Here is a 26056-nt window from a genome sequence, read left to right as displayed (position 1 = left end):
TGAGCCAAAATGTTTTTTCAGTGAGCAAATCAATATGGTAATTTTAAGATCCTGGGCATGTGCAAGATATATAAAAACTCTGTTTTGAATTTATATCAGATCAAACTCATATTATTTTGTTAAACAGGATAACTTTATTTCCTCCCTCATTAAAAAATTACAAATTTAAGGCACTTCTTACATCAGTGAAAGCATTTCTTGATGTATGTGCAATACAGCCTTTCCCTGCTGTACTGCTGCTTTCACGTGCACATGTTGAGCTCAGCTTCAACATCATTTTTTTTTAAATTAAACATCTCAGAGAAGTACTCACCAAATATGATTTAAACAACCTAGAAATACGAAATGTTAGTTTAGTACCATGGACAGCGGAACTGGGTTCCTTCATAGATCTTTAACAGTAATAGATCCCGGTGCAGGAAGGCGATATAATAAAATACTGTAACTATGCTGCTTCCAAATGTCTAAAAGTTTACTTCAACATCATGTTGATCAAACGCACGAACTTGCGAGCAGATTGATGTTTTTGGACGAAAAGGCGTCAGAGTTGAATGTGTAATGCGGACTTATAAAGTGGAAATTAATCCTATGTGCGTGGCTCACATTCTCAACATCACCGCCATACAACAAGCCTTTGCAATAAAGGCGCCTTGCCTTAATCATCAGCGAGCGAGGACCTGCGCAAGATCATAAATCAGGCCTGAAATGTAACCTGGCAAAGTAAAGGTTTCATCTATTGCCAATATGATATTATGATATTGGAAAGCTTTTCCGCAGAGGTTGTGCGTCATGCCATTCTCTATTAGGTGCTATTTTCGTCCTGCCCTGGAAGACATTTATCCACCATCTACCCACCCTGACAGCACCCAATAAACCCACCACTCCCATTCATCTCCATCCCTCCACCCACCTCCAGCCTCTCCCCCTCCCTCGCTTGGTCCGTCTCCCTCTCTGCTGCCGACGAGCATTTGTGATTTAAAAAACAACATAGTTGAATGGTGTTTGGTCGTCCAGGAGGATTACAGACTGGCACCGCAATATATCACAAATATAATTTGTCTCTTACACTTTTTTGAATCTACTTTTGGAGTCCCAGCTGTTGTGATCTATTTAGACCCGTTTTTCCAAAGCAAAGGTAAGAAAATTTCTATTTTGTAATGACTTTACTAAAATGATATGTGGTTGCCGAATGTAATTGCATTTTACTGCATTGACAATTGATTTAAAGAGAGCTCAATAATTCAACACCGGCCTCTTGGCACCATGGTGTCAGCGCAACGGGGAACCTCAGGTCTGAGTTTGAGCACGAACCTCATCAATGCAGCTGTTTTTATGAATCTGTTGGAAAACGGACCTGATTTTTTTTCCCCCAATGCATCGCCATTACAACGGAGTGCCCGACTTTTGCGCACAATAGAGTTACCAGAAACATGCAAATGTGGGTGCAAATCTTTGGAAGCGTAAAGTTGTAAATACGTTGTTTTTTTTACTTACTTAAGTCAAGTGACCGAAAGGAATATCTGTAAATGAGGGCGCATAACGCGTGTAAAACACGTTCAGCTGTTGTGAAGAACTAACTAAAGTAACACTAATAATGTACGCACTCTTGGACTGATACCACTGGATCGAGTTTGCATCGTTTCTGATTCCGATCTGTTGATTTAGTGACACAAGCTGGAGTCCCTGCTGGATACGGTAAGATTCATGGTCGCAGTATTTCCGAGCAGGAATTTGCAAATCGGTCATTTTATCTAAAATATAGTTTAACCTGAGGAGTTTAAACTTTAATTAGCAAGTATATATAAATGTATTACTTGTTACACTTTCACGTGTACTAATTTAAACTTTGACATTTGGTTAAAAAAATATTATTATTATTATTATTATTATTATTATTATTATTATTATTATTATTATTATCATTATTGGGAAAATGATTAGTTGTTCAGGCTAATATAACTTCGGTTAACAAGGAGCATTAAAACTGTAACAGCTGAATATTTGCAGTAAGCGTGCATGTGCGCAGAAAACCTGAAAATGAAATTTGAAATACTTTGTAATTTCTAACGGCGTTGGAAGCACCTGGCATCACTTGGACTTAGCCAGTATTACATCCGACACACTGAGGATAAAATGCTTCTGTTTTGTTTCTTTTAAGAAATGTATTTGTCACACATTATTGTTTTCAGGTTGATTAAATTGATAGCTTTTGAAATGAAGTTCCATGTAGTTGCAGTTACAGTTTGTCTGCACTCCTTAAAATGTGTTTCTGCGGGTTGGGATTGTGTGTTTTTATTATTTCTGACAAAGCACAAATGTATCATTAAAGGGCTTTTTCCTTTGTTTCTTCCAAGTTTTCTCCATGAGTATCCAGTCCGCGCGCAGCAGCACTTGATCTCGGCGGGGAAGCGGAGAAAAGGAAGATGACCATTCACGTCGAGGGTCTCGTGGCTATCGTGCTCTTCTATGTCCTGATTCTGTTTGTGGGGATCTGGGCTGCGTGGAAGAATAAGAACTCTGGAGTTGGCGATGGCTTAGATCGGAGCGAGAGTATCATGGTTGGGGGAAGGGACATCGGCTTGTTCGTTGGTGGATTTACGATGACCGGTGAGTCTTTAAATCTGTATTTCTTGGTGTCTGTTCGACGACAGCCACGTGCGCATTTTGTCCAATTTTCATACCGTATAAGGTTCAAAAGGACAAAAAAAAAAACCTTTCCATTGACTAGGGTCTTCCGCTCCGTCTTTTACGCACAGATTGCGCAGCGGGCAGTTTTCACCATTATACCCATGCAGTTCGGAAAACTTGAAATGTATATTTTCTTTTGATTTGTTAATTTACAAATAAGTTTTCTTCTTCTTTTTCAGCCACTTGGGTGGGAGGGGGCTACATTAATGGAACAGCAGAATATGTCTACCTCCCAGGCTTCGGCCTGGCCTGGGCACAGGCACCCTTTGGTTATGCTCTCAGCCTTGTAGTAGGTAGGAAACCTAGAAAAACTTGGATAAATATATCTGCTTATAGCGAGATTGGAAAGGAAAAGAGTTGCATCACCTAATGTAGTTAATGTAATGTAGTTTTAATGTAGTTAATGTACTTTTTGCCTAGAAATGAATACGCTTTCCTATTTTTAAGACAGAAATTCATTTACATTAAATTCATATTGATATGATATTTAGGTGTAGGAAGACTGATATTTGTGCTATTAGACTGATATTAAAGTAAATGTAAATTTAAGCTGTGTTGCTGAAGCATATAGAATTTGGTCTATTCATTAAGGTTATTATACAGCATCAGCACACTTTACGTTAAGTTAGTAGTATTGTACAACTTTCTAAAATGCTTCTCTTGTGCTTTTTGTCTGCATTACCTCAACATCTGACATCACTCAGGGGGCCTTTTCTTTGCCAAACCCATGCGATCACGTGGATATGTGACCATGCTGGATCCCTTCCAGCAGCTATATGGAAAAAGGATGGGTGGTCTGCTGTTCATTCCTGCACTCATGGGAGAAATCTTCTGGTCTGCAGCCATTTTGTCCGCTTTGGGTAGGCATCCCAATGGATGAGATCGTGAATCTCACCACTTTAAATCTAATCTATGCTTTACAATATACTGCATTGTATGCCCAAACTCATTGTGAGTGAAACATCAGGTTACCCAGATTTTAGTGAATTTTTTTTTTCTTCTTCACTCTGGTTATATTTCCATGCAGGTGCGACTCTCAGTGTGATAGTGGATATAAATATCAACATGTCTGTGGTGATCTCAGCACTGATAGCCATCTTCTACACACTTGTTGGAGGACTTTACTCTGTTGCATACACAGATGTGGTCCAGCTCTTCTGTATCTTTCTGGGTTTGGTGAGTTTGGGAGCTACTCAACCAGCAGCTCTAATGATTTTAGCCAATATTTAAAACAAATCTTCTATCAGTTCTAGAAGATTTTTAAGTAACTTTTTAAGTAACATAACTTAAAAAAAAAAAAGATCTAAATTTATACACACAGAATCATATCAAAACATGAAATTGATAAAAGCACCTTTTGTATCAACAACACAGGGTAGAGTAGAACTTGATTTCAACAGTCAGATTTTGAAATGGTATAAGAATACAATAATTCCATATTTACATTTTATTGTATTAATGTTGCATTATGATTTTCTTCTTCTCCTTTCAGTGGATCAGTGTGCCTTTTGCTCTGTCCAATCCTGCCGTGTCAGACATCGGTGTTACAGCCAAGAAAACAATCTATCAGTCTCCTTGGCTCGGGACGATTGAGCCTGAAGACAATTGGCTCTGGGCGGACAACTTCTTTTTGCTTGTAAGCCATAACTTTTATCTGAAGTTTCACCGAGAGACAGTATATAACTCTAAAGTCAATTGCAGACACACTTTCACTGAAGTCAAAATGAAGGCATCGTGTTTAAGAGACCCATTCGTGGCACATAGCATTTAATGGTTTCTTAGTACTGAAATGGAGTTCTTTACTAGAAACAAAGAGATTCACAGTATTCTTTTTAGACTGCTGATTGTAATGCATTGGTTTGGTGTTTCTGTTTCTAGATGTTGGGGGGGATTCCCTGGCAGGTCTATTTTCAACGGGTTCTTTCTGCTTCTTCAGCTACCTACGCCCAGGTCCTTTCATTCCTTGCTGCCTTCGGTTGCTTGGTCATGGCTGTCCCCTCAGTCCTCATAGGAGCTATAGGGGCTTCCACTGGTAATAATACACACAGAGACACAAACACAAATATGCACCCACAGGTGCATCAGACATTATTATTCTTAAAGCTAAAATGGGGGTCCCATAATATTTTAATAATCTGAATTAGATGAGTTGCAGAAACAGTTCTTTTTAAACAGTGTACCCGAGTGTAGTATATATAATCCTTTCTTTAAGCAGTAATGGAGCTAGCTGTCATTTGCAGCCAGATTTACAAGGACAACAAAGACATGTAGAAGTATGAATCAGTATACAGTGCCACCGGTGCTTTATATGCACACATGCTGTTATGTCTGGATTGCAGCTGTTAAATCAGACTTTTTAGGCAAACACACGCTAATCAGAGACTAATCCAAGACTGATGTGCACACGCACAGACATGCACAGTGATTGAGCAGTAAATGAAACATCACAAGACAATCGAAACATCCAAGAACCTGATCCTTTATTCAAACGGGAAAGTGTGATCAAAGAGAGCACCCTGGCTTCATGGGGTTGTTTACACCCCAGCAGCCCTTTTCTTTTTTCAGATGTGTAAATGCAGATGTATACAGTGTCTGGAGGGTAAACAGCAGACGGATGCTGTCACGACGTGCAGAGGAGAGAGAGCCATCAGACCATGGCAATTTAGTAAATATTACATCTGAAGAGGAGCTAATTAATCTGGTCCATCTGAAGCCGTTCCACGTATAACCGGCACTAATCAACCACTGCCTATGAATATCTGGGGATGGGTAGAGAAAGACATAGACTGTGTACCTCTTGTGGAGGAGGAGGGCAAAAAATAGTAGAAAGAAGGTTAGGGTAAAAGAGGGAGTTTGTAAAACAAGTAGTGTCAACTTGTAAGTGAAAAAAATATTTTGTGTCTAAAGGAAAGGCAGAAGGAGATAGAGAGGAAGATCACCTGACCTGTAATTGGACAATACAAAATGGGGTTAGATATGCTAGTTTAGTTTAATATATACAGTGAATGCTATGGTTAATTTGAGGATTTTTTTTCTTAAAAACAAATATATATATATATATATATATATATATATATACACATATACATACATATATATATATATATATATATATATATATATATATATATATATATATATATATATATATATATATATATATATATATATATATATATATATACACACATATACATACATATATATATATACACATATACATACATATATATATATATAAACCATAGTCGTCTGAATGTTGGCTTAACGAAGATGAGGGTATCAGTATAGCTAGCGTGCATGCATACGTTTGTATCTAATAAGTTCAACATAGCCTGTCAGAACTATTGGCTCCCTTATGATGTTAATCATTATCAATGATTAATCGACAACAGTTAAATGCAATTAATCAACATAATGTCCATAATTATTTAATACTGACTCATATGCTTCCACGGATCATTAACATACCAGTATATTACCCTCGTCTATGTTGAACTGGGGTCTAGTTTTCAGTCAGTATCCAGTTTAATTCGTACTATTATTACTGTGGCTTTGTTTATTGTGTTTTGACCAACAGCAGATTGAATCTGTGCTGCTATTAAGGCACCTACGCACATTAAGGCCTTTTGTTTCTCAGCTTTAAAGCATGTGTATCCACTGAGAGCATTAACTTTTTTTTGTCTGAAAAGCTAAGGGATCAAAAATTGTAATAAAGAAATCCGTACACTTAAATTTCTGCAGGGTGGCCGGAAAAGTAATGCTATTAATCTTAAAATGCGAATGTGTGCCAGTTTGTTCAGCTTGAGTTACGTTGTGTTACTACCTCATGCAAGGCACTTTCTTTCTGTTTTTTGTTCAAACCAATAATTAAGACAAATGCTGATGACTGTTTTTCTAATTTAACACATAGATACTCTTGACAGTTGAGTGCAAAGATTGACTGGTTGGCTAAATGTTTCATAAGAGCCGTAATAATAAGCTGTGAAATTTGCATTGTTTACAGTGATCAATTTTTAACTGTTTCTCATGTCCTGATTCAGACTGGAACCAAACTACATATGGTTCCCTCCCTCCAAAGGATAAGGATGAGTCTGATATGATCCTTCCTATAGTGCTTCAGCACCTCTGCCCACCGTACATCTCCTTCTTTGGTCTGGGGGCTGTGTCAGCTGCGGTCATGTCATCAGCAGACTCATCCATACTCTCAGCCAGCTCCATGTTTGCCAGGAACATTTATCAGCTCGCGTTTCGGCAGTCGGTAAGAGCAATATTCCTAGCATACACGTACGTCTGCACAATTTCAGCAAGTGGTTCCAAACATCAGTCAGCCTATCGATAAATCAACTTTATTTTCATATGGAAAAAACAACAAAACAAGAGCCTACAGCAGAAATTAAATGTGCACTTTATCGAATTTGCCTAATACCCAAAACCACACCCGAAACCTCGAGATGGAAATCTTTGTAAGTTGTTTGTGTTATAATTATTTGTTAGATAATGTTAGATGGGTAGACAATCTACTAAATTGGTCTCACTGAGATTTCCTGCTATTCATTCTCATCACATTTGTAACAGACATTAATTTTCAGAATTGTGAAAATTACTGTGCATGCTAATACTGTGCAAAAGTCAAAAGCCAACCTGCTTTTCTTTATATTTTGGTAGGAAAAATATATATTCAGGCATCCTTTTATTGTACTAACTGTGTATTTGGGAGCATTGTCATTCTAAAAAATGAAAAATGAAACAATTGCTAATCAGATGCTTGCCAGTTTTCCCAAGATCCCCCACACCACTGGTTGAAAAGCAAACCCAAACCTCGGTTGTGTTGTAAAAGCTGCTGCAGACACATATTTATACCTCTCTTCTGGTTTCCTTTGAACATATTAATTATGATTAGAGGGAAAAAATAAATACCATTTGGATTTCAAAAAATCACTTGATTAGACCTGTTGCCATTGATTTTAAGACCAAATAGTGCCCTACAGTGTTATTTTGTTGTACCACTGAGCTCACCTTTTCTCAACATCCAGTTTCCCTGAATAATAAGAGTATGGAGAAGTAAATGAGTGAATAATTTCAAACAGAACCTACATCTCCAAGCGCTTTTGTATCTAAGTGCAACCTCACATGGACACTACTTTAGCTGTAGGCTCTAATCTTTTATCTGAACTGACTTTCATTTTAGTTAACACCCTGTTCCCCTCCAGTTGTTATGTTTCTGTCTTTACTCTTTTATCCCTTTCATCTCCCTTACAGGCCTCAGATCGGGAGATTGTTTGGGTGATGCGCCTCACCATCTTTGTGTTCGGAGCTCTGGCCACTGCCATGGCATTGTTAACAGGATCAGTATACGGCCTGTGGTACCTGAGCTCTGATCTGGTCTATGTCATCATATTCCCCCAACTTCTCAGTGTACTGTTCGTTAAGGGCACCAACACCTATGGTTCTGTGGCTGGTTATATCTTTGGTCTTCTGCTGCGCATTGGTGGAGGGGAGCCCTACCTCAAACTACCTCCATTCATCTATTACCCCGGCTGGGTGACCCAGGAGAAGGTCCATCACCTCACTGGAGATGTAGAGCACTTTGTCCAGCAGAGGTTCCCCTTCAAGTCTGTGTCCATGGTGGCATCCTTCTTGGCCAATGTGTTTTTTTCTTACCTGACAAAGTATCTATTTGAAAGTGGTATGCTGTCACATAAGTACGACTTCCTGGATGCTGTTGTTTCCAAGCACAGCAAGGAGATAATGGACAAGGCAACACTGGTAAGCAACCATGATAACATAATTCTTTCAGAGATGGCTCCTGTCAGGCAGGTCTTGGGTGCCTCACTTGCTGGGACCTTTACCAACACGGAGGTCCTCAGTGATGATGGGGCATCTAGTCCAGAGGCTTTTCACAATGAAGATTAGACATTTAAGGCACAAAGTAAACTAGAACCAAGGAATGTAAAGAAGAAGGAACAGTCAAAAGAGGCATCAATATTCTTCAGGAAAATTACTACTGCCACACTGGGAGCCAAATCAACAGAGCATCTGCTGTGGCTTTCAAGTGACTCCAAAAGTTTCTGACGGCAATATGGTGCCTCCTTCTTTTTTGAGATTCCTTGCCTAGAAACAGCAAACGGACTCAATCACCTGTGCGAATCATGCCACACTCATTCTTGTGTTTTCTTATCATGACTCTGTGAAACTTCAACCATTTTCATTTAAGTGCTGCTATAGTGATCGGAGGAACTTTGGATGGATGTACAGTGGGCCTATATGAGCAAGTCTACAAGGATTTGTTGTGGATCATGAAAATAGTGCAATATCTAACCAAGAAACTGTGTCCACATCTACAAGTCATTATATAAAGCATAATATACGTAAGTTTGTTTACATGCACCTGACAACTAAGCTTTTATCATACTTTGAGTTTCATGTAGAACAACTTTATTGATAGAGCAATAATATTTTTTAGGATCCACATTGTACAGCTAGATACATTTTAATGAATTAGATTTTTACCATGTCTGGTCTTAAACCTGAAGACCAGTAGATGTTTGCAAGTTTTATGTTCTGTTTTCAGCTCGATTTAATCTTCTTGCTGAAGTCCATAATTATATGACCAAACCCTGACTTTACCAAATAGAAGATACTGGCTAAATCAGCAAAATCCCAAACAGTGTCCCATAAAAACATTTTTTTTCATTCACTACCAACACTTAGCAAGCTAACTACCATCTTTGTTGTATTGACAAGATTACACTAAACAAAAGAGATCAATGAGTGTCCGCATAAGAAGAATTCACTGTGGGGTGGGGGGTTTATAGATACAGGGCAAAATTATCATCCAGTGGTGTTGTGGTTAACACGCTCGCCTTGCATCCGAAAGATCACCAGTTCATAACTGGCTAGTGTACTCCCACTATTTTGACCCAAGTCCCTACCTGGATAAATGGCAGGGTTGCATCAGGAAGGGTGTCCACTGTAAAAATCTGTGCCAAATAAAATATGCAGATACATTCTCTGTGGTGGAACTAAGGGAGCCACCGAAAGTACCTATCCATCAGATTAATGAAGCTTCTGCTCAGCTCTGTTTTGATCTTTGCTATTCTTGTCAGTACTGACGAGTCCCTAAAGTTACAACTTTATTGTAACTTTAACCCAATCTCTTTAATGTGAGCTGATGAGACGGTGACAGTGAAATCAGAAAACCAAAACAGTGAGTAAAACGACAACAATAGTCTGGAGCACAAAAGAGTGGTTCTGAGCTCAGTGATGTAGTCATTTGATCCAGTATTTATTCTAAAATAAAGTTTGATGGTGACAGGGAGACATAAATAATGATCATAAGCTTCCTGCTACTGACACTAAAGTTCTGCACTGAACCTAAATTGTGTGCTGCTGAATCATCATGAATCAGAGTAATTAGACAGGAGCTCTGACTTTATTACACTCCACCCCGTGACCTTTCTTTCCCCTTGTACTTTCCAGGCAGCCATTGTCTTCCCTTCATTTCAATGCATTATGAAAATCAATTTGCTATCATTGTTTTTGTCAAACATACAATGGGAATACATCTTTAAACTACCATTCATTTACAGCTGTAATGGTAACACTGACACCAGTAAAAGCACATGATGTTCATTTTGCAAACAGATTTTATAAATGACTGGAACCTAATAGCAGCCTGGAAATAAATCTCAATACAAGACGCGACAGTGAACTTTGAAAGTAATCAAGAACACTTCAGTGATTTTTATTTTTAACATGAACTCACAGAAGCCATTTTGAAATATATATATGTGTGTGTGTGTGTGTGTGTGTGTGTGTGTGTGTGTGTGTGTGTGTGTGTGTGTGTGTGTGTGTGTGTGTGTGTGTGTGTGCGCGCGCGCCTATGATAGTTTGTTTTCTCATCCTAAAGCTGTATTGACTGGCCAGCTACAGCAGGTTAGTGGGGACAGGAAATGATTGTTCCTCCCAGGATGGTGTAGTAGCACCAGTCATCATCGATCCGGCCCCAAGTCGATCAGCCCTCAGGACATTTGATTAATGCTGCACAGAGGTTCAAAAATGATGGTTTGTAAGGAGTGTGTTACAGTGCGATATTAGCAGTGATGAAAGTTGAAGTGTTACTTGATTGAGCACCCTCATACATTGTTCAGTATAAGTCCTTACATTGTCACAGGCCTGGCAGTTTTAAACTACCGGACACACTGCTGCCCTGTGTGGAAAAAAGAACAAAAGAAACAAAAAAATCTGTCAAGTTAAGAAGATTTTTGGCATTGTTATGTGTTACTGTTGTCCAGTTGACTTCACTGTGTTTATCTCCTCTTAGCATCGTTGTGGTTCGTTGGTGTCTTTTTGAATCTTATGGACTTGCCTTAATTCAAACGTCAGTGGTGAAAAATGAGTGATTTAGGAACATGTTGAAAAGGTGACATGTATGAAATATTTTTCCATTGAAGGATAAGGCTGGTAATATTCTAGATGTTCTTGTCAACTATTATTACCAAGTGAGACCGAAATCAACAATGTGTTAGTCGGCCTTTTGGCACTCTCTGACCTCAAAAAGTTCAGCGAACCATACCTGGTTAAAATTTTTCCCTCAAGATCACCTTCTCAGATAGCTTCTTGTGCTGCTGCTATTTTTGCATTGCTTTCTGATAGTCCTGCTATGACCACTTGCTCTGTGAGATTTTATCACAGACCTCTAAATTGTGCACAAACCTCAACATCTGCTTCAAAGTGATCGAGGTTTGTAGGTTCAAACCATGAAGGAGCAACATCAGCTCATGAGTAGGACCAGAAGGGTGAGACTACCATTGTGAAGTCCTACTGCTCTACTGGCATCTGAAAAAACATGACCTCAAACGAGTTGAGCACTTGCCCAAAATATAAATGGAGCTGAAGCTTTACTGTGTTGACACACCGGAGGAGATCAAGCATGCCTGGCAGAGGCACAAGACTGCTACTGAGTGTCCAAAAATAGCAGATGTGCTGGAAGCTGTCTGGACTTGCACCAGTAGGTGATCTTGAACAGGTGATGGGTCCTGTTTTAATCTGGAAAGTTTAAGGATTTTAATTGGCTGTTTCCCAGATTTTCTCAACCTTTTACATAATCGGTATTGATCCCAGGTTCAGGTTTTGGCTTCAGTGGCAAAACTTGTTACAATCATATTATTGATGATTTTTGTCTTTTTAGGCAATTAGGTCGCAATGTAAAAGATCTAGAATAACACCAGCCTTCATCCTTTAAGATGGCAGAATTGCCTTGAAGTTAGTCTATAGAGAGCAAAGGGGACTTGAGCCCCCATGTGCAGCCATATCAGCTGAGGTATAGTAGGACCTACTACTGATCTGACCTGAACCAGTTTTGGGATCGATGATAAATCAGCTTCAGCTTCAAACAGGGCGGTCTGGTCTGATGCTATGCAAAGTGTCAGGCAATCTCATTGGACTTAAATGTGAATGTAAATGTTCTCCTCAACAGATGAGTGTGTAGTTTCCAGGGTTCATCCACAAACCCGAGCGCACACGCAGAAAATAATTAACGTCAGCTGGTGGACTGACACGTTTTTGGCTCTATGTCGTAAATAACAATGACGCTGTATTTTTGTGTGATAAATGTATATACCAACAAAAAAAAGAAAAAAGCATAGAAACAAATTAGTTTATCTTAAAATGCAGCACTGAAAATGATGTTTGTTGACAGTGAAATTACAGCTATTTATTTATTTATTCATGCAGTGTCTATAAAAGTATAGTTGTAATTGTGAGGTCACTTGAATAAATTATATTCATTTAGCAAAGTACTGAGTTGGTCTTCTTTCATCTACACGTATGCACACGTTTGTTCTATAGTGTATTAAATGTAGAGATGAGACAGTAAAGTGTGTGTGCATGTGTGTGTGTGTGTGCGTGTGTGTGTGTGTGTGTGTGTGTGTGTGTGTGTGTGTGTGTGTGTGTGTGTGTGTGTGTGTGTGTGTGTGTGTGTGTGTGTAACGCGCGCGTTACGGTAAGAAAGTGAATGATAGTTATGGCTTACAGTATGCCTCCAAGTAATAAATGTGAGTCGATTGTATGTGTGTGTGTGTGTGTGTGTGTGTGTGTGTGTGTGTGTGTGTGTGTGTGTGTGTGTACTAGAGGTTTTAATCTACAGGCTGCCACCCACGTGGAATCATCAATCAAAATGCTCACCTCCGAATCTTATAACTGCCAAAACTGTCAAGGCTGTCAATCAGTCTAACGCACACACACACACACACACACACACACACACACACACACACACACACACACACACACACACACACACACACACACACACACACACACACACACACACACAAATACACAGTCTGGATCCCAGCATGACCCCTGGCTGGTGGAAGACATCTTCAAATTGCATTGTTTCCTCCTCACAGTATTACGTTCAGTAAAAGGTGAGTCATGTCCAATACTGCACCAGGTTTGTTATAGATTATAGCCACTAGTCATGGCTTTAGTATGCTGCAATACTGTAGATAGTGAGAAAAATACTGGACCACACCGGCAACCACAAAGATCCAGGAAATAGATGAAATACTGTGAATGTGGGGTTTTGTGTGTCAGACCTTGGGATTGTTAGCCATGTAGATCATAGCTGTGATTTTAGACAAAATGATGTTACTTTTTAGTTAAACTTTGTAAGACTTGAAGAAAATCATTTAAAACCACACAAGATATTACAAGACCGTGTTTGAGAGAAAAAACAAAAGGACTTTTGTGGTAAATAGAAACCAAAAATATATCTCAAGATATTTCCCTGTGTGTCACAAAAAGTTCAAATGTGTGTTTTTGTTTAACAGGTGCATCGCACAGCTCAGTTATGCTAAAGAAACACACAGACACATAAACACAAACACACACATATATACTGAAAAGATTAAAGTGTTACATTTGCCAATCTTTATCACAATAAATGAAAACAATGGGAATACAATATTTGCTGAGCACATGAGTCTAATAAAGAATACAATTGTACTCACTGTTTACTTTGAGGTATAAATTTAGCTACAAAAATATGATTTGTCTTTACTACAGAGAAGTGAAATAGTTCACAACAGCAGAAAGTAACTTTTGCCTCTTTGGCATGGATTCAATACATCACTACTGGAGCTGCTAAGCAGGTGGAAATGAGGAAGACCTCAGACAGGATTCATGGATGTATAGAAGAAGGAGAGGGTAGATGAAAAGCTGGAAAGTGTAACTAGTAATGTAGATGTTTTCTTCCTTAGCAGAGCCCTTTGTGTTCCACGTGCAACCCTGTGATGTTCATCGTATGTTTATCATCACGAACCTCTGACTGAACTCCCAGCTGATGTCTTTGTATCTCCATGCATCCATATATGTACTCCCTTTTAACCCTGCAGGCTAGCCTCAGGCATCATAATGCAAACTTTGTCCTCACTGAAGCTTTCTCTGTGTTTAACACAACAAAGAATTCCCTGAACATTCCCTGAACTAGCATGCACTTCACACACGCACACACACACACACATATTTCAGCCCTGCAGCACAACTCATGACTTATTCTCTCTAAAATGACAAAAAGTCAGGAAGGCCAGCTGAAAATGCTGATGAAGAAACAACAAATTATAGACTTGGACTCATATCTTTTATTTATTGATTATTTTACATCTTAAATGCTTTTGAGACCGAGGGTTTAATAAGTGATTGGCTCAGTGCTTAAGTGCAGCTGTTTTTGTGCTTCCAGACACACTGACATAACTTCAAGTAGCTCTTCCTTTAGAAATCATATTTTGGAAAAAGTGTCTGCTGCTTAATTAAATGAATAACAATTCTGCCATCCCATTACTTTATACCCACGTGTCCAGGAAAGGCCCTAGTATGACTTAAAGAGGTTGCCAGCGAATCACAAGCCTCCGATAGCCAATCCTCCTCCTCTTAATGGGGCTAAATAAGATTTCTAATACAAGCTCCCTCTTGGGACTTCTCAAATTTAGTGTTTCCGGGTTCTTAACTCAACCATGAAACATGGAGTCCTCAATTAGAGGTCAGAGAAGGCCTGTCTGGCTCTTTTCTGTGATCCTTTTGCAGCCTCTAGCAAACAAAAGCTCCCAAGAGGAGACACTTATCCCTTGGGGGTTGCATCACGAATGATGTTGGGTGTAAAAATCTGTCAAATCAAAAATATGTGGATCTACCTGCTGTGGTGACCCCTTATTACTAAGAGAGTAGCCAAAAGTAGCACTTTTAAAATATTCAGCTGGACTTGTCAAACAAGACAAGCTCTGCATAGCGTCTGATCTAAAGGCTGTCTGTTTCTGAATGAACTGCTGCTGCTGGTGGAGGAGGTTTTACTTTTAATCTGCATCCCGGGCAACTCTAAAATGTTTGGCTGTAGAGAAAGATGGAGAGAGGGGCGAAATACTGTAAGCTATCCATAATTCTTTTTGAGACACTGTGAGCCAAGACTAGATAGCCTCATACATTTTAAACTAATAGGTTAATAGGGATAAGCGGTAAAATGCATGAACAGCTCAGAGCCAAGTAGCCTACTGGAAACAGAGTGAAAGGTGTGGAAGAAAAAGAACTCACTTTGATTCTGGCTACAAGCTAAGATATCCTTAATGAATAAAAGACACTGTGCAAACTGATCATGAGTAATCAGTTAAATCAGTTAAGCAAACAGTTAAGCAATCAGCCTAAGTTAGAAAGCAAACGGAAAAATGAAAACAGAAGCAGATAAAATGCAATAACAGACATAAAGGCATAAAAGAATAAACTACAATGCTAAAGAAAGATGTGAGCTGGATGAAGAAAGAAGAGAGCGAGAGAGATGATGTCGTTTATAGAAGTAAATCTTGGCCCATTTAGTGCTTTCTCAATAAGGGCAGTGGATGAGGGCCAGTCTGGAAAACAGTCATCGTCATTATTCACATTAGACTAAGTGCTCCACTTCTCTGGACAGGGGAGGGGAAAAGAAGGAGAGCGAAATAAATGGGAAGGCCAGACATTTACTGTGGCACCCTTAGCTCATATGAGAGATTGCCTGGACTGAGAGTCTCCGCCTACCAGTTATGTCCTTGCTTCTGTCCTTCACCACTTAAGAGTAGATCTCATAGGGAAGAAATGGATAAAACCAGAGGTTTTTTTTATTTTTTTTGACATCTCCTTACTAGTTTAAAATTAAATGAACCACATTTCGGAATAAAGGAGAAATGTCTTTATTCACACTAACAAAAGAAAATGCAGAACGTTAGCAAAAACCTGACAAACACTCAAATTTGTTGGCTCTTTATATTTTCAGAACAATCCTGTGAATCCTAGAATATCACTGATTATGTAATGTTCTCATTCCTGTGTGGCACTGACACCATCGCTAATTAAACTGGATAATTTATTAGGTACACCTTGCTCTTATGAAGTTTGACCCCTTTTTGCCTTCAGAACTGCTTTCAATAAGGTACTGGGAACTCTTCTCTGGGATTTCTGTCCATTTTAACATAATAGCATCACACAGCTGCTGCAGAGTTTTTGGATGCTCATTAATGAAGTAAATCTCCTGTTTGACCACATTCCCAAGGTGCTCTATTTGATTGAGATCTGGTGAGTATGGAGGCCATGTCCAAGAAACTAGTTTGAGATAATCAGAGCTTTGTGACTTTATGTGTTATCCTGCTGGAAGTAGCCATCAGAAGATGGAACCACTGTGGTCATAACGCGACATGGTCAGTCCCAAGAACATGTTCCCCAAACCATTACACCACCAGCATGAGCCTGAACCAAAAGAAAAATCTGGATCTAGATTAACTGAATCAGCTTTCTGGGAACAAAGTAACAAATTAAAATTAAAGGTGCAATATGTAGGATATCTTCTGTGCTACTTTTTGATCCTATAGCTGCAATAATAATAACATACAATCTATACTTTAGTGACATTTCAGTGAAATTAATTGAATTTCTCAGAGGTTTTTCTTTAAAAATATAAACACTTTCCACTTGAACAGATTTTGGACACTGATGTACCTGCTGATATTAAAAGGAAATAGATTTACTTTATAAAAATAAAGCTATTTCCTCACAAACTGTCAGGTGTTTTTAAATAATAAAGTACTGTATCTGAGTCACTCATGTAAGCACGGTCATTCATTATCGTAGCTGATAATGTCTAATATACCTCTGCCCAAAGCAGGTTTTTAATGAGTGCAATTAAATTATATGTGTGGTCTGGATATACTCTAGACAATACCTTTGGATAGGTACGGTATCAGGATGCATAATAAGCCATGGTGAATATCATGTCTACAGTAATAGTGTTAAGGTTCAGTGTAATCTATTATAGTCCCCTCTGATTTGTTTGAGATACAGAATCAGTTTGGTCACAAACAGCAAACAGCTGCAGCAAAATATAATTTAATACTTGGCATATTTTGGGCGGGGTGGGGTGGGGTGGGGGGGGGCACTACACATACTTTTGATCTTTTGCCATTTTGGTAAAGATTAAACTTTTAGTTGCCACACCCCTTTCTCTTCCTCCTCTTCTTCTTAAACTCACTGACAAAACTTTTTTCTTGATAGCTTTAAAAAGTAGCACATTACAAGAAAGTATAGCTAATGGTTTCTTCTTTTGTTTTGTTTTGTTGTTTTTTGCTTTTTGTTTGTTTGTTGGGGGGTGGCATTGCTTATATGTTATCCTAAATCATTCTGGTCATGGACACTAGCAACCGAGGCCATAAACTCATTAGTTAAGTGTGTACTGAGGTCACGGAGGACAGGTTTTATGGACTATTTTCCACAGACACACCACTTTGCCTACACTCTACACAGTCTGCCTTTCTTTGTGCAACCCACATTGAGAGGGATTTGGTAGTGCTGATGTAGCTAGCTCATGGGAAAGACATTGGGGCGACATTGCTACACAGTCTTCGAGGTAAACCCACCTTAATTTCATTATTCTTATAAAAAAAAATGTTGTCATTTAGTAAAAGAAGTCAAGCTGTTTTTCTTTTGGTTAGAAAACCAAAAGAAACCATGTTTTCACCAGTGAAGCAAATCTGTTATTCTTTCTAACGTGTTTGTAGATTTTACCGTTTTTAACTCTGACTCCAGTTAATAGTTTTCAGTCATGTGACCAGCCTGGAGCCCTAAAGGGGACTATTTCTACATACTAGACACGCTATAAAACCTGTTGATCTTCCTTTTGTTGCCATCCACAAATATTCAGATCACCTTTTAAAGGAAAAAGACACAGCCTATGTAAATGTACAAGTTTTGGGTTGTGATTTACAATATAAAGCACCTGCCACAATATATCAGACCCCAAAAATCATAACTAGACCATCAGTTCAGTAGTGTTTTCTTCACTTTATGACCTCACACTGCTGCCAGGATGAAAATGTTCAAAAGCCAAGACTTTTATCACTTAGAAGCAGCATTTTGTATCTGGATAAGTCAATAATGCTGCTGTTTGGAAGGTAAAGGATGCGAAATTCTTCACTGTCAAAGAAATGGTAACTGCTAATTAGCTACTATGTATCCTTCCATCATTAGTTTGAGGCTTATTATAGTCAATGATATGAGTTAGCAGATAATCAATATTTCAATATTTTGAGAGGGTTTTTTAAAAACATGAATTTAATTAAAACTTATTACCAGTGCTCATATATTGACCCACCATTAACAACCAGAGTTGCTGTTAGGAGGCTACAGCTGGACTCAGTGCTTGTACATCAGGATTAAAAGAAAGGTGTTTTTGTGCAGTGTTGTAATCAACACGTAGCTAAACTGAGTGTTAAATAATTTGTACATCTAATTATTAATTATCCAGCATTTTGGCTGGATACAGACTTGATATAAAGTGACAGTCAGGAATAAACGAAAGCCTCGTTTTCACCTGCAGGTTGGCGTTTCTGTGATGATGTCAAGACACCTGAAAACTTCAGTTCTTCTCTCGTTGTCTTTTGTTTAAGCTGCAGTGACACTGAGGACTGACAGAAGCTTGCGTATCTCATCATCTGACATGACTGCGAGTTTTTGGGTTTTTTTACTTTTTGGGGGCATTTGACCGATACACTACACCTATTGATTTTCTGTCACAGTAACACAGAATTAAAAGGCACTTTGTGTTAATGTATGTGTGTGTGTGTGTGTGTGTGTGTGTGTGTGTGTGTGTGTGTGTGTGTGTGTGTGTACGGGTTCGTACTATCCTGGTGGGGACCAAAATCTGACTTTTACTATCCTGGTGGGGACTTTCTGCACCGTGGGGACCAAAATCCAGGTCCCCTCGGGGTTGAAAGCAATTTTCACACTCAAAATGCGGTTTTACTGTCAGGGTTACAATTAGGTTATGGTTAGGTTTAGGGTAAGGGTTAGGGTTAGGCATTCATTTTTAATGGTTAGGGTTAGGGTAAGGGGCTAGGGAAAGCATTATGTCAATGGGATGTCCCCACGAGGATAGCAAACCAGACATGTGTGTGTGTGTGTGTGCGCGTGTGTGTGTGTGTGTGTGCCCTACATGGTATACATTTCACAAATGAAAACCTCATACTCACTTTACTCTCTTTCATTATCATGCTTTTAATGCACTTCAATACACATCAAGTCAAATGTGATTTTACCTTGTTCGAGTGTTTTTCGTTCACTCGTGGAAAATTCATATGACCCATCCACATTACAGGGTATAATTTAGCTACACTAAACTGCCATTTCGTACAAGTGCCTCTGCCTTCTGACAGATTCTGTAGCCTTTCTTATTACCGCAGCACTAACTGATTGCTGTGGTGGCTGCCTGTGTATTGAACTGCGGTAAGTAATGAAAATGGTGTGTATCCGCTGCCGGTCCTCCCATTGATCCCATCAGTGGTAAGTCGCTTGGCTCCAATTAGGCCTTAATCGGCATGAGAGAAAAGGAGAAGATGAAGTGCACGAAATGTGAAGCAAAGGGTTACCTGTAAGAAAGAATAATTACCTATATTTCTGTAAACAAGCTCAAGAAAAGTCTATTCTTTCCACTCACAATAACTGAGCATGAATACACAGTAACCCCCTAAGGGACAATAGATTATTTGTCCTACAATTTATATGTAATGTTAGTCACAGAGGAAAGCCTACTTCCCCATTTTTTTTCCAATTTACACCATCCAACTCGCTCCTCCTCCTTCCTGAAGAGCTGACAGGCGCTGACTCTTGTCACAGCAACGCTAATGTAATCAGCTGAACCCACACAACCTTCGATGCACAAATTGTATTACAGTGTCGTTTTGGAGGGTGGGGCTTTACAGTGATTTTGTTATTGCCTGGACTCTCCATGAATGTTGAGTGGGGGAAGGCACTGCAGCCCTGACTTGCATATTAGACACATCCAGTAGCTGCAGACAAGGCTGTGCATGTGTGTGTTTGAGTTAGGGCTTCCTCTGTGAGCGTGTATTTATGTGTCCACATGTAAATGTGGTCTTCTTTCTGCTTCACTGCTGCTGCACATCTGGTTTCCTCACACAGGTACCAAACAAGTTAGGATTCGTGCTCAGTTTGAGACAAAGCAAAGAAAAACAAAAACATCCAACAGTGGGATAAGAATATGATGAAAGCTGGCGGGTGAAAAGATGCACATACATTAATTTGGAAAAAACAAAGGTTTTTTTTCCAAAATGAGGCTGTCAGTTTTCCTTTAATAACACGATCACTTGGCAAAAAATGAAAAGATCAGTTATTCAAGCGTCATTCTGTTTTGGACAGCCGAACAGTGAAGTAAATAATTTATCCCATTTGAAATTATAATTCAGAAGGTTTATATAAAAAAAATTTGGTTGTGCCATCTTTGAAGAAAAGGTAATTAAGCCCCTATTTTCCTCACCCCACACCAACCAGGTTTAGTCACTCTTTGCAGGAGGAATGGAAACAAACTCTGCTATAAAATAATCATCAATATTCAGTGATAACAAATCCATTATACATAAACCTGAATGAAACCTGAAAGAAACCCAATTGTGACAACTTGGAACTTAATCAGGCACGACTGACTACAGAGATCAAGTGAAATCATCAAAATCCAGTAACTAGGAAAAATCAACAGACACCGATGGAGATTGAGCAAAATCTTGGGTGAGAGATGATCCTTAAGGTAGAGGATGAATCAAACATCAACCAGTTCTTACTGATCAGTGAACGGTGAATCGAAAGAAGTCCTGAAACTCAAGGGACTACAGCACACAACCTACCTGAAACCGAACAGCTTCATTGACCCATCGGTACAGAAGGCTGTTATACCAGGTTTCTCTAGATTTTTAGAACACACTAGCATCACATGGCATCAAATCCATTCTGTATAAAAGCAAAGGCAAGAGCTACATCTTGTATTTCTAGACCTAGCCATGCTTTTTAGATCCACTTCATCTGGACAGCCTTCAGCTTTTTTAAGGCACCAAAAAAATAACAATGGACAGAAACCACTTCCAGAATTTGCAATTTTGTGTCACAACTTCATGGCAATGGAAGTGATCATCTGAGCTTCCAGCTGGGTTTTAGGAGGACAGCATCTACAGGCTGGACAGTAGATGGCTCCTATTCATGTCTACATGGATGACCACCCTGACCTCAATCATCCCATTCATTAACTGACTGTTACCAGAGTTTATCTTTGACACCAGAGAATCTATATTGATGAAATGCCTTCTCCAATGGTAAAGCTGGTACAGTTGAGAAGCTGGAGAGAACAATCAGTTCACACATTAAAAAGTGGAATGAACTCCCTTCCTGCCTGAGCAGTGTCAGCTTGCATGGGTATGGGACTCTGGAACTGCCTACCTTTAGTCTCGCTTTAGAGTAAAAACGCCCAAAAATGAGGCTGAGAATGAGTCCAACTTAGTCTCAAGCTACTACAATATGAGCCACCAGTCCCATACTGGCAACTTGGAGGATGTGGACTCTGTAAAAAGCCATGCAGCAAGTGTAATCTACTCTCAAGTACTGAGATATCATGGGACAGGTTCAGTAATGAAAAAGCATGACAAGTCAACCAACATGGCACAAGGTGAGATCTGGCAGCAAGAAGACCCAGAGAGATAGGTAAAGACCAAGCAGGGCTAGTGGATAAATTCTGGAGCATTTCAAAATCTGGATTGCTTTTTCATCCTCCCCTGGCTCATGTGCACCTGTTGCAGCAGGCAGGATGTGTTCCTGATTAGAAGTGATACCAGCTGCTGGCTAACAGGCTAACAGGGAGATACATTTATCTGGCTAACAGAGCCCTGACAGGGCTTCTCTCCTCCACTCTGCTCTCCGTAATGCTTTACGACACTGTCATTTAAAGATGACATATGATACAAGCGGGGTTCAGCTCGCCAACATCCCCCATCGTCACACAAACACACACATACACGGCTGCTGAGGAGGCAACCTGGGACGGAAAGAGAGGCAGAGATTAATAAGCAGCTGCTCTGTGGTGTGTGTGTATGTGTGTATGTGTGTGTTTGTTGGCCAGTATAGTCTCGGTTATTTATTTGGTTTTTATTTCCAGTTTTACGTCTTCCATGAATCAGGAGCAATGGTTGTGTGTGACTCTGGGTATTGGCTGTTTATTCTGTTATGTGTGTTTATGCTGACGCTTGTGCTTGCATGTTTGTGCTTTAGATGTGCCTGAGACACAAACTAGCACAGGGATGGCTAAAACTCAAACACAATACACAGTGTGTTGAGCCTGGGCGATTATCATGGCCCCATAGGTAATCATTAACTGAGGAGACACATTACTTATTAACTAATCAATTAATAATTGATTAATTAACAAGAAAATCTGAGTCCAGTGGCACAATGGAACCTATTTATAGTACACAGCACAGGGAAAGCACACTGTCATAGATAGATAGACGTGAAAAGCTTTAACTTAAAAGCATTTTTTCTCTTGTTTTGAGTGTAGCTTGAGGTTGTGGTTACTGTACTGCTACATTAATGTATTTTTATACCATAACTCAGCCTGCAGGGAATGACTCTTACATATATATAACTATTTATATAACTGACTAAAGCAAGTGTCTCAGTGCTCAGTTGCCTTAACATCATGGGTCCATAGAGAGTATATAAATGACAACTTTAGCCAGTCTTGGGCTTGTTACTCAAAAGAAAGTAATGTATTACTTGTTACTTTTCTTAAAAGTAATGCATATGTTATTTAATTTTTCCCTGCAGAATATATTAAATCACACTTGTCCTTGCATTACGTTTGCATTAAGATCTTAACACGGCGGACACGTAACATTTGTACAAATGTTTTGTATATTCACCTATACTTAATGCAGCCGTTCACATCAACCGCGTGATTTCACAGGATGAATTTGTGGCATTTATTTTTCTTAAATCAATTTCAAAATTTTGCATGTGAATAAACAGATCTGACCAATCACTGTCACAGTGCATTAAAGACTTTTCTTTAATGTTTAAGTCTGAACACAAACACTGCAATAGAATGTGAAGAAAAGCTTACCAAAGCGACTTCAAAGTGATTGTCACATTGACTCTACTATAGAAACGTGTACAGATACAAATGGAGGCAGCAATGCTAAAGCCCTACATGTTCATCACTGTCATTGTTACATGATGAATTTCAGGCTCTTTCTGCTGGTATGGGGTCGCCAAACACTCGCTCACTTTAACATCACTCTAGATTCTTGGCTAGCTCAGTGTTAGCGTGCTGTCTGTGCAGATGCATGCAAAGAGTTGATGTTGTGTTAGCAACAAATTGCAGTTATTGCCGTCTTTGATACTGTTTCCACTTTAACATCACGTTTTTGTCCTTTCATGCAATAAAAAAGTGTCATATTCATATCTCCAATCCTCAAAAGGTGTAGGCTTCACCATTGTCCTCCTCCCTGGACAGAAAGTGAAATCAGCTTAATGTAGTCTGAGTGAGCAGGAAGAAAAAATCACTTTTGAAGTGCAGATAACTAAAGAACCTTTGTAACACAAGTACAATAACTCATTAACATAAATACAGCACTGAAAATTACAATGTGATTCAAGTAATGTTTTACTTTGGAACACATTACATCAAGTACTGAGCTTTTCTACTGTGATGTCACCTATGAAGTCTTTGGTTTCTTGTTTTGGCAGTATCTTTTTTTGAACTAAATAGTATCTTAGTTTGACTAAATGGCTGAGCTGGTCAGCTAACACTTGAGCTAGCACGTTGCTAACCAACTATGTTAGCACAATGCATTCTTTGCTCAGTGTCAAATTGATTGACATGATTGTTTTGATGATTGAAAATCAGGCTTAAACCAAAAAGTACTTACTAAAAAAATCTAAACAGCCAAAAGATTACAATACTGTAATCTCAGAGTAGTCAAGGGCTAAACCGGGGCCTGTGTTAGTGTCTAGTGTACTCTATACATATCTACACATATCTTACAAAAACAGCATCCTGCTTTCATAAAGAAGACCTAAAACTAGAGGTTGAGACCCTAAACTCTTAGAAAAGTGTTTCATCAGGTCATAAATCAAGTGAGAAGTAAAGTTTCTTCTACACAATCATAATTAATTTTGAAGCCAGGTGTAGGGTGACCAATTAAGGCACTTTTGCATTATCTTCAGACCAATATACTGTGTCCACTTTTACCCCTCAGCTGTGAAGGGGTTTTGTAATCACCCTGCCAGGCGCGTGGGTAACATGGACATCCAAGTTTGTGAATGTGATAACATGAGAACAAAGCGACGTAGGACTTTCAAATTGAAACCGCAGTTCCATCTAATTAAAATCTCACACTAGTTTAAATCTCAGTGACCTCGACCTCAAAGTCAGGGGTTAGAGGTCATGTTTTCTGAAAATCTTATGAACAGCTTATTATGAATAACTCAGGAGGGAAGTCAGCTAGGATTTTGAAATTGATACCATAGTTGTATCTTCTAGGAGGCTGAGAAGAAGAAAATGAACATGATTGTCAGTATTTATGGGACTTGGTAACTACAGAGCAAGGAGTAAAAAATTAGAAAATAGACATTTAAGTGACTATGTGCTGAAGCTGTTCCAGAACTTGAGTTGGTGCAAAGAGTCACTGCTCTGACAAAATTCTTGCCTGTTAGAAGCAACTGATAGAAGAAGCATCAGCTGGCTGAGCTTAAAATACTAATGATTTACAGCAGCTTCACAGTCTGCAACTCACTAGAGACACATTATTATATATTACAATATGGTTTAAGAAAAGCAGTGTATATCTTGAGTATACAGATACCAGTATTTTCCATCTTCACCATTAGTTTGTAACACAGATCTTCATTTTTCTATCTCAGAAGGTTCCCCTGGAACAATTACAGGAGCCTAAAAGTACCTGTAATACTTTTAGGATTTTAAGTAAACTTTTATGGTCTGGTCATTTTTACATTTGGAGTTTGAAGTAGTTGAACATCTTTTAAGGTATACTTTGTTTTCAACTACAAGAAAATAAAGGGAAGGTGAAACATTTTTAAATTAATGATCTTGGCTCAACCAAGGAGACTCTCTTTGTGGCTCTCTGCTTATTAAATTGCCTATTGATTCAGTGCTATCTCAGCCATAAACCATGCAGCCAATCTGGAAATATTTATGTGTTGTTTAAAAAAGGGCTTACCTAATATAATTGCTCCAAACATCTAACACTAAGGTGTCATATTTAAAATAGTGTGCAGCTCCACTAATTATAGATTATTGTCACGTGGAAACTTGAGTGTTTACTGTGGGGTTATTATTTGATATTCTTCTGGAACACCAAGTGAGCAAAGGTAAATAAAAAAATAAATAAATAAAAGGCAAATTCTTGGAAGCAGGGAGGCATTTCACAAACAACTCCAGTACTTTCAGTACTCCTCTGCATTTCTGTCTCTTTCTACTCTGTACAGGAAGCAGCAGAGGATAATTAGATTACCGGTTCTGAATAGGGAAAGATAATTAAATCAAACATGAGCTAACCCATTTACAAATTTATTGCCCCTGTTAGGGATTGGGACACCCTCCCTGAATGCAGAGGAATGACCCTTAAATTCAGATCAATAAAATGTAGCTCCCACACAGCACAGTTCACATCCTTGCTTTTGTTATAGGTTTTGTGTTTACATTTTTGTTTGCATTTTGTTTGGATAAAATTTTTAGCATTTTTTAGCACATATTTGGTTTGTGTGAATCTTCATTTATTGCATTAGGGTCATGGTAAATATGTGAATGTTGCAGATGTCTGCTTTCTTCTAAAAAATAAACACTGCATAGCTTCTCTGTCTGCATGTTTCTGTATCTTGGAATTTTTTTGAGGAAGTAAAGTGCATCATCTGCGTCACAATAGAAGTAGGTTTTGGTTTCAGGCTGTGAGAGTGCAAAGCTAAATGGATAAAGCCCTTAAGACTGTGATGAAGC

At 38.9% G+C, this 26056-nt stretch overlaps 1 protein-coding gene across 1 annotated transcript; it reads left to right on the top strand.

The window, feature by feature from the left end:
• The first annotated feature begins 967 nt into the window (after window positions 1-967).
• LOC134646039 (high-affinity choline transporter 1-like) lies at window positions 968-12420 on the top strand. The gene is made up of 9 exons (XM_063499713.1): window positions 968-1135; window positions 2355-2607; window positions 2868-2981; window positions 3393-3548; window positions 3716-3864; window positions 4181-4324; window positions 4567-4720; window positions 6732-6949; window positions 7951-12420. Exons 2-9 carry the CDS (start codon window positions 2424-2426, stop codon window positions 8602-8604), a joined length of 1773 nt encoding a protein of 590 aa, XP_063355783.1. The 5' UTR covers window positions 968-1135; window positions 2355-2423; the 3' UTR covers window positions 8605-12420.
• The last annotated feature ends 13636 nt before the right edge of the window (window positions 12421-26056 follow it).

The sequence above is a fragment of the Pelmatolapia mariae genome, linkage group LG16_19 (assembly GCF_036321145.2).
Source record: "Pelmatolapia mariae isolate MD_Pm_ZW linkage group LG16_19, Pm_UMD_F_2, whole genome shotgun sequence".
Taxonomy (NCBI): domain Eukaryota; kingdom Metazoa; phylum Chordata; class Actinopteri; order Cichliformes; family Cichlidae; genus Pelmatolapia; species Pelmatolapia mariae.
The sequence above is the reverse complement of the archived record's forward strand: the minus strand, read 5'-3'. Positions and strand labels throughout refer to the sequence as shown.

Excerpts from the sequence above, each read along its gene's own strand:
- LOC134646039 (XM_063499713.1), top strand. The coding sequence starts at position 2,424 with ATGACCATTCACGTCGAGGGTCTCGTGGCTATCGTGCTCTTCTATGTC. Across the intron at positions 4,325-4,566 it reads CGGACAACTTCTTTTTGCTT|ATGTTGGGGGGGATTCCCTG; the intron begins GTAAGCCATAAC and ends TTCTGTTTCTAG. Across the intron at positions 6,950-7,950 it reads AGCTCGCGTTTCGGCAGTCG|GCCTCAGATCGGGAGATTGT; the intron begins GTAAGAGCAATA and ends TCTCCCTTACAG.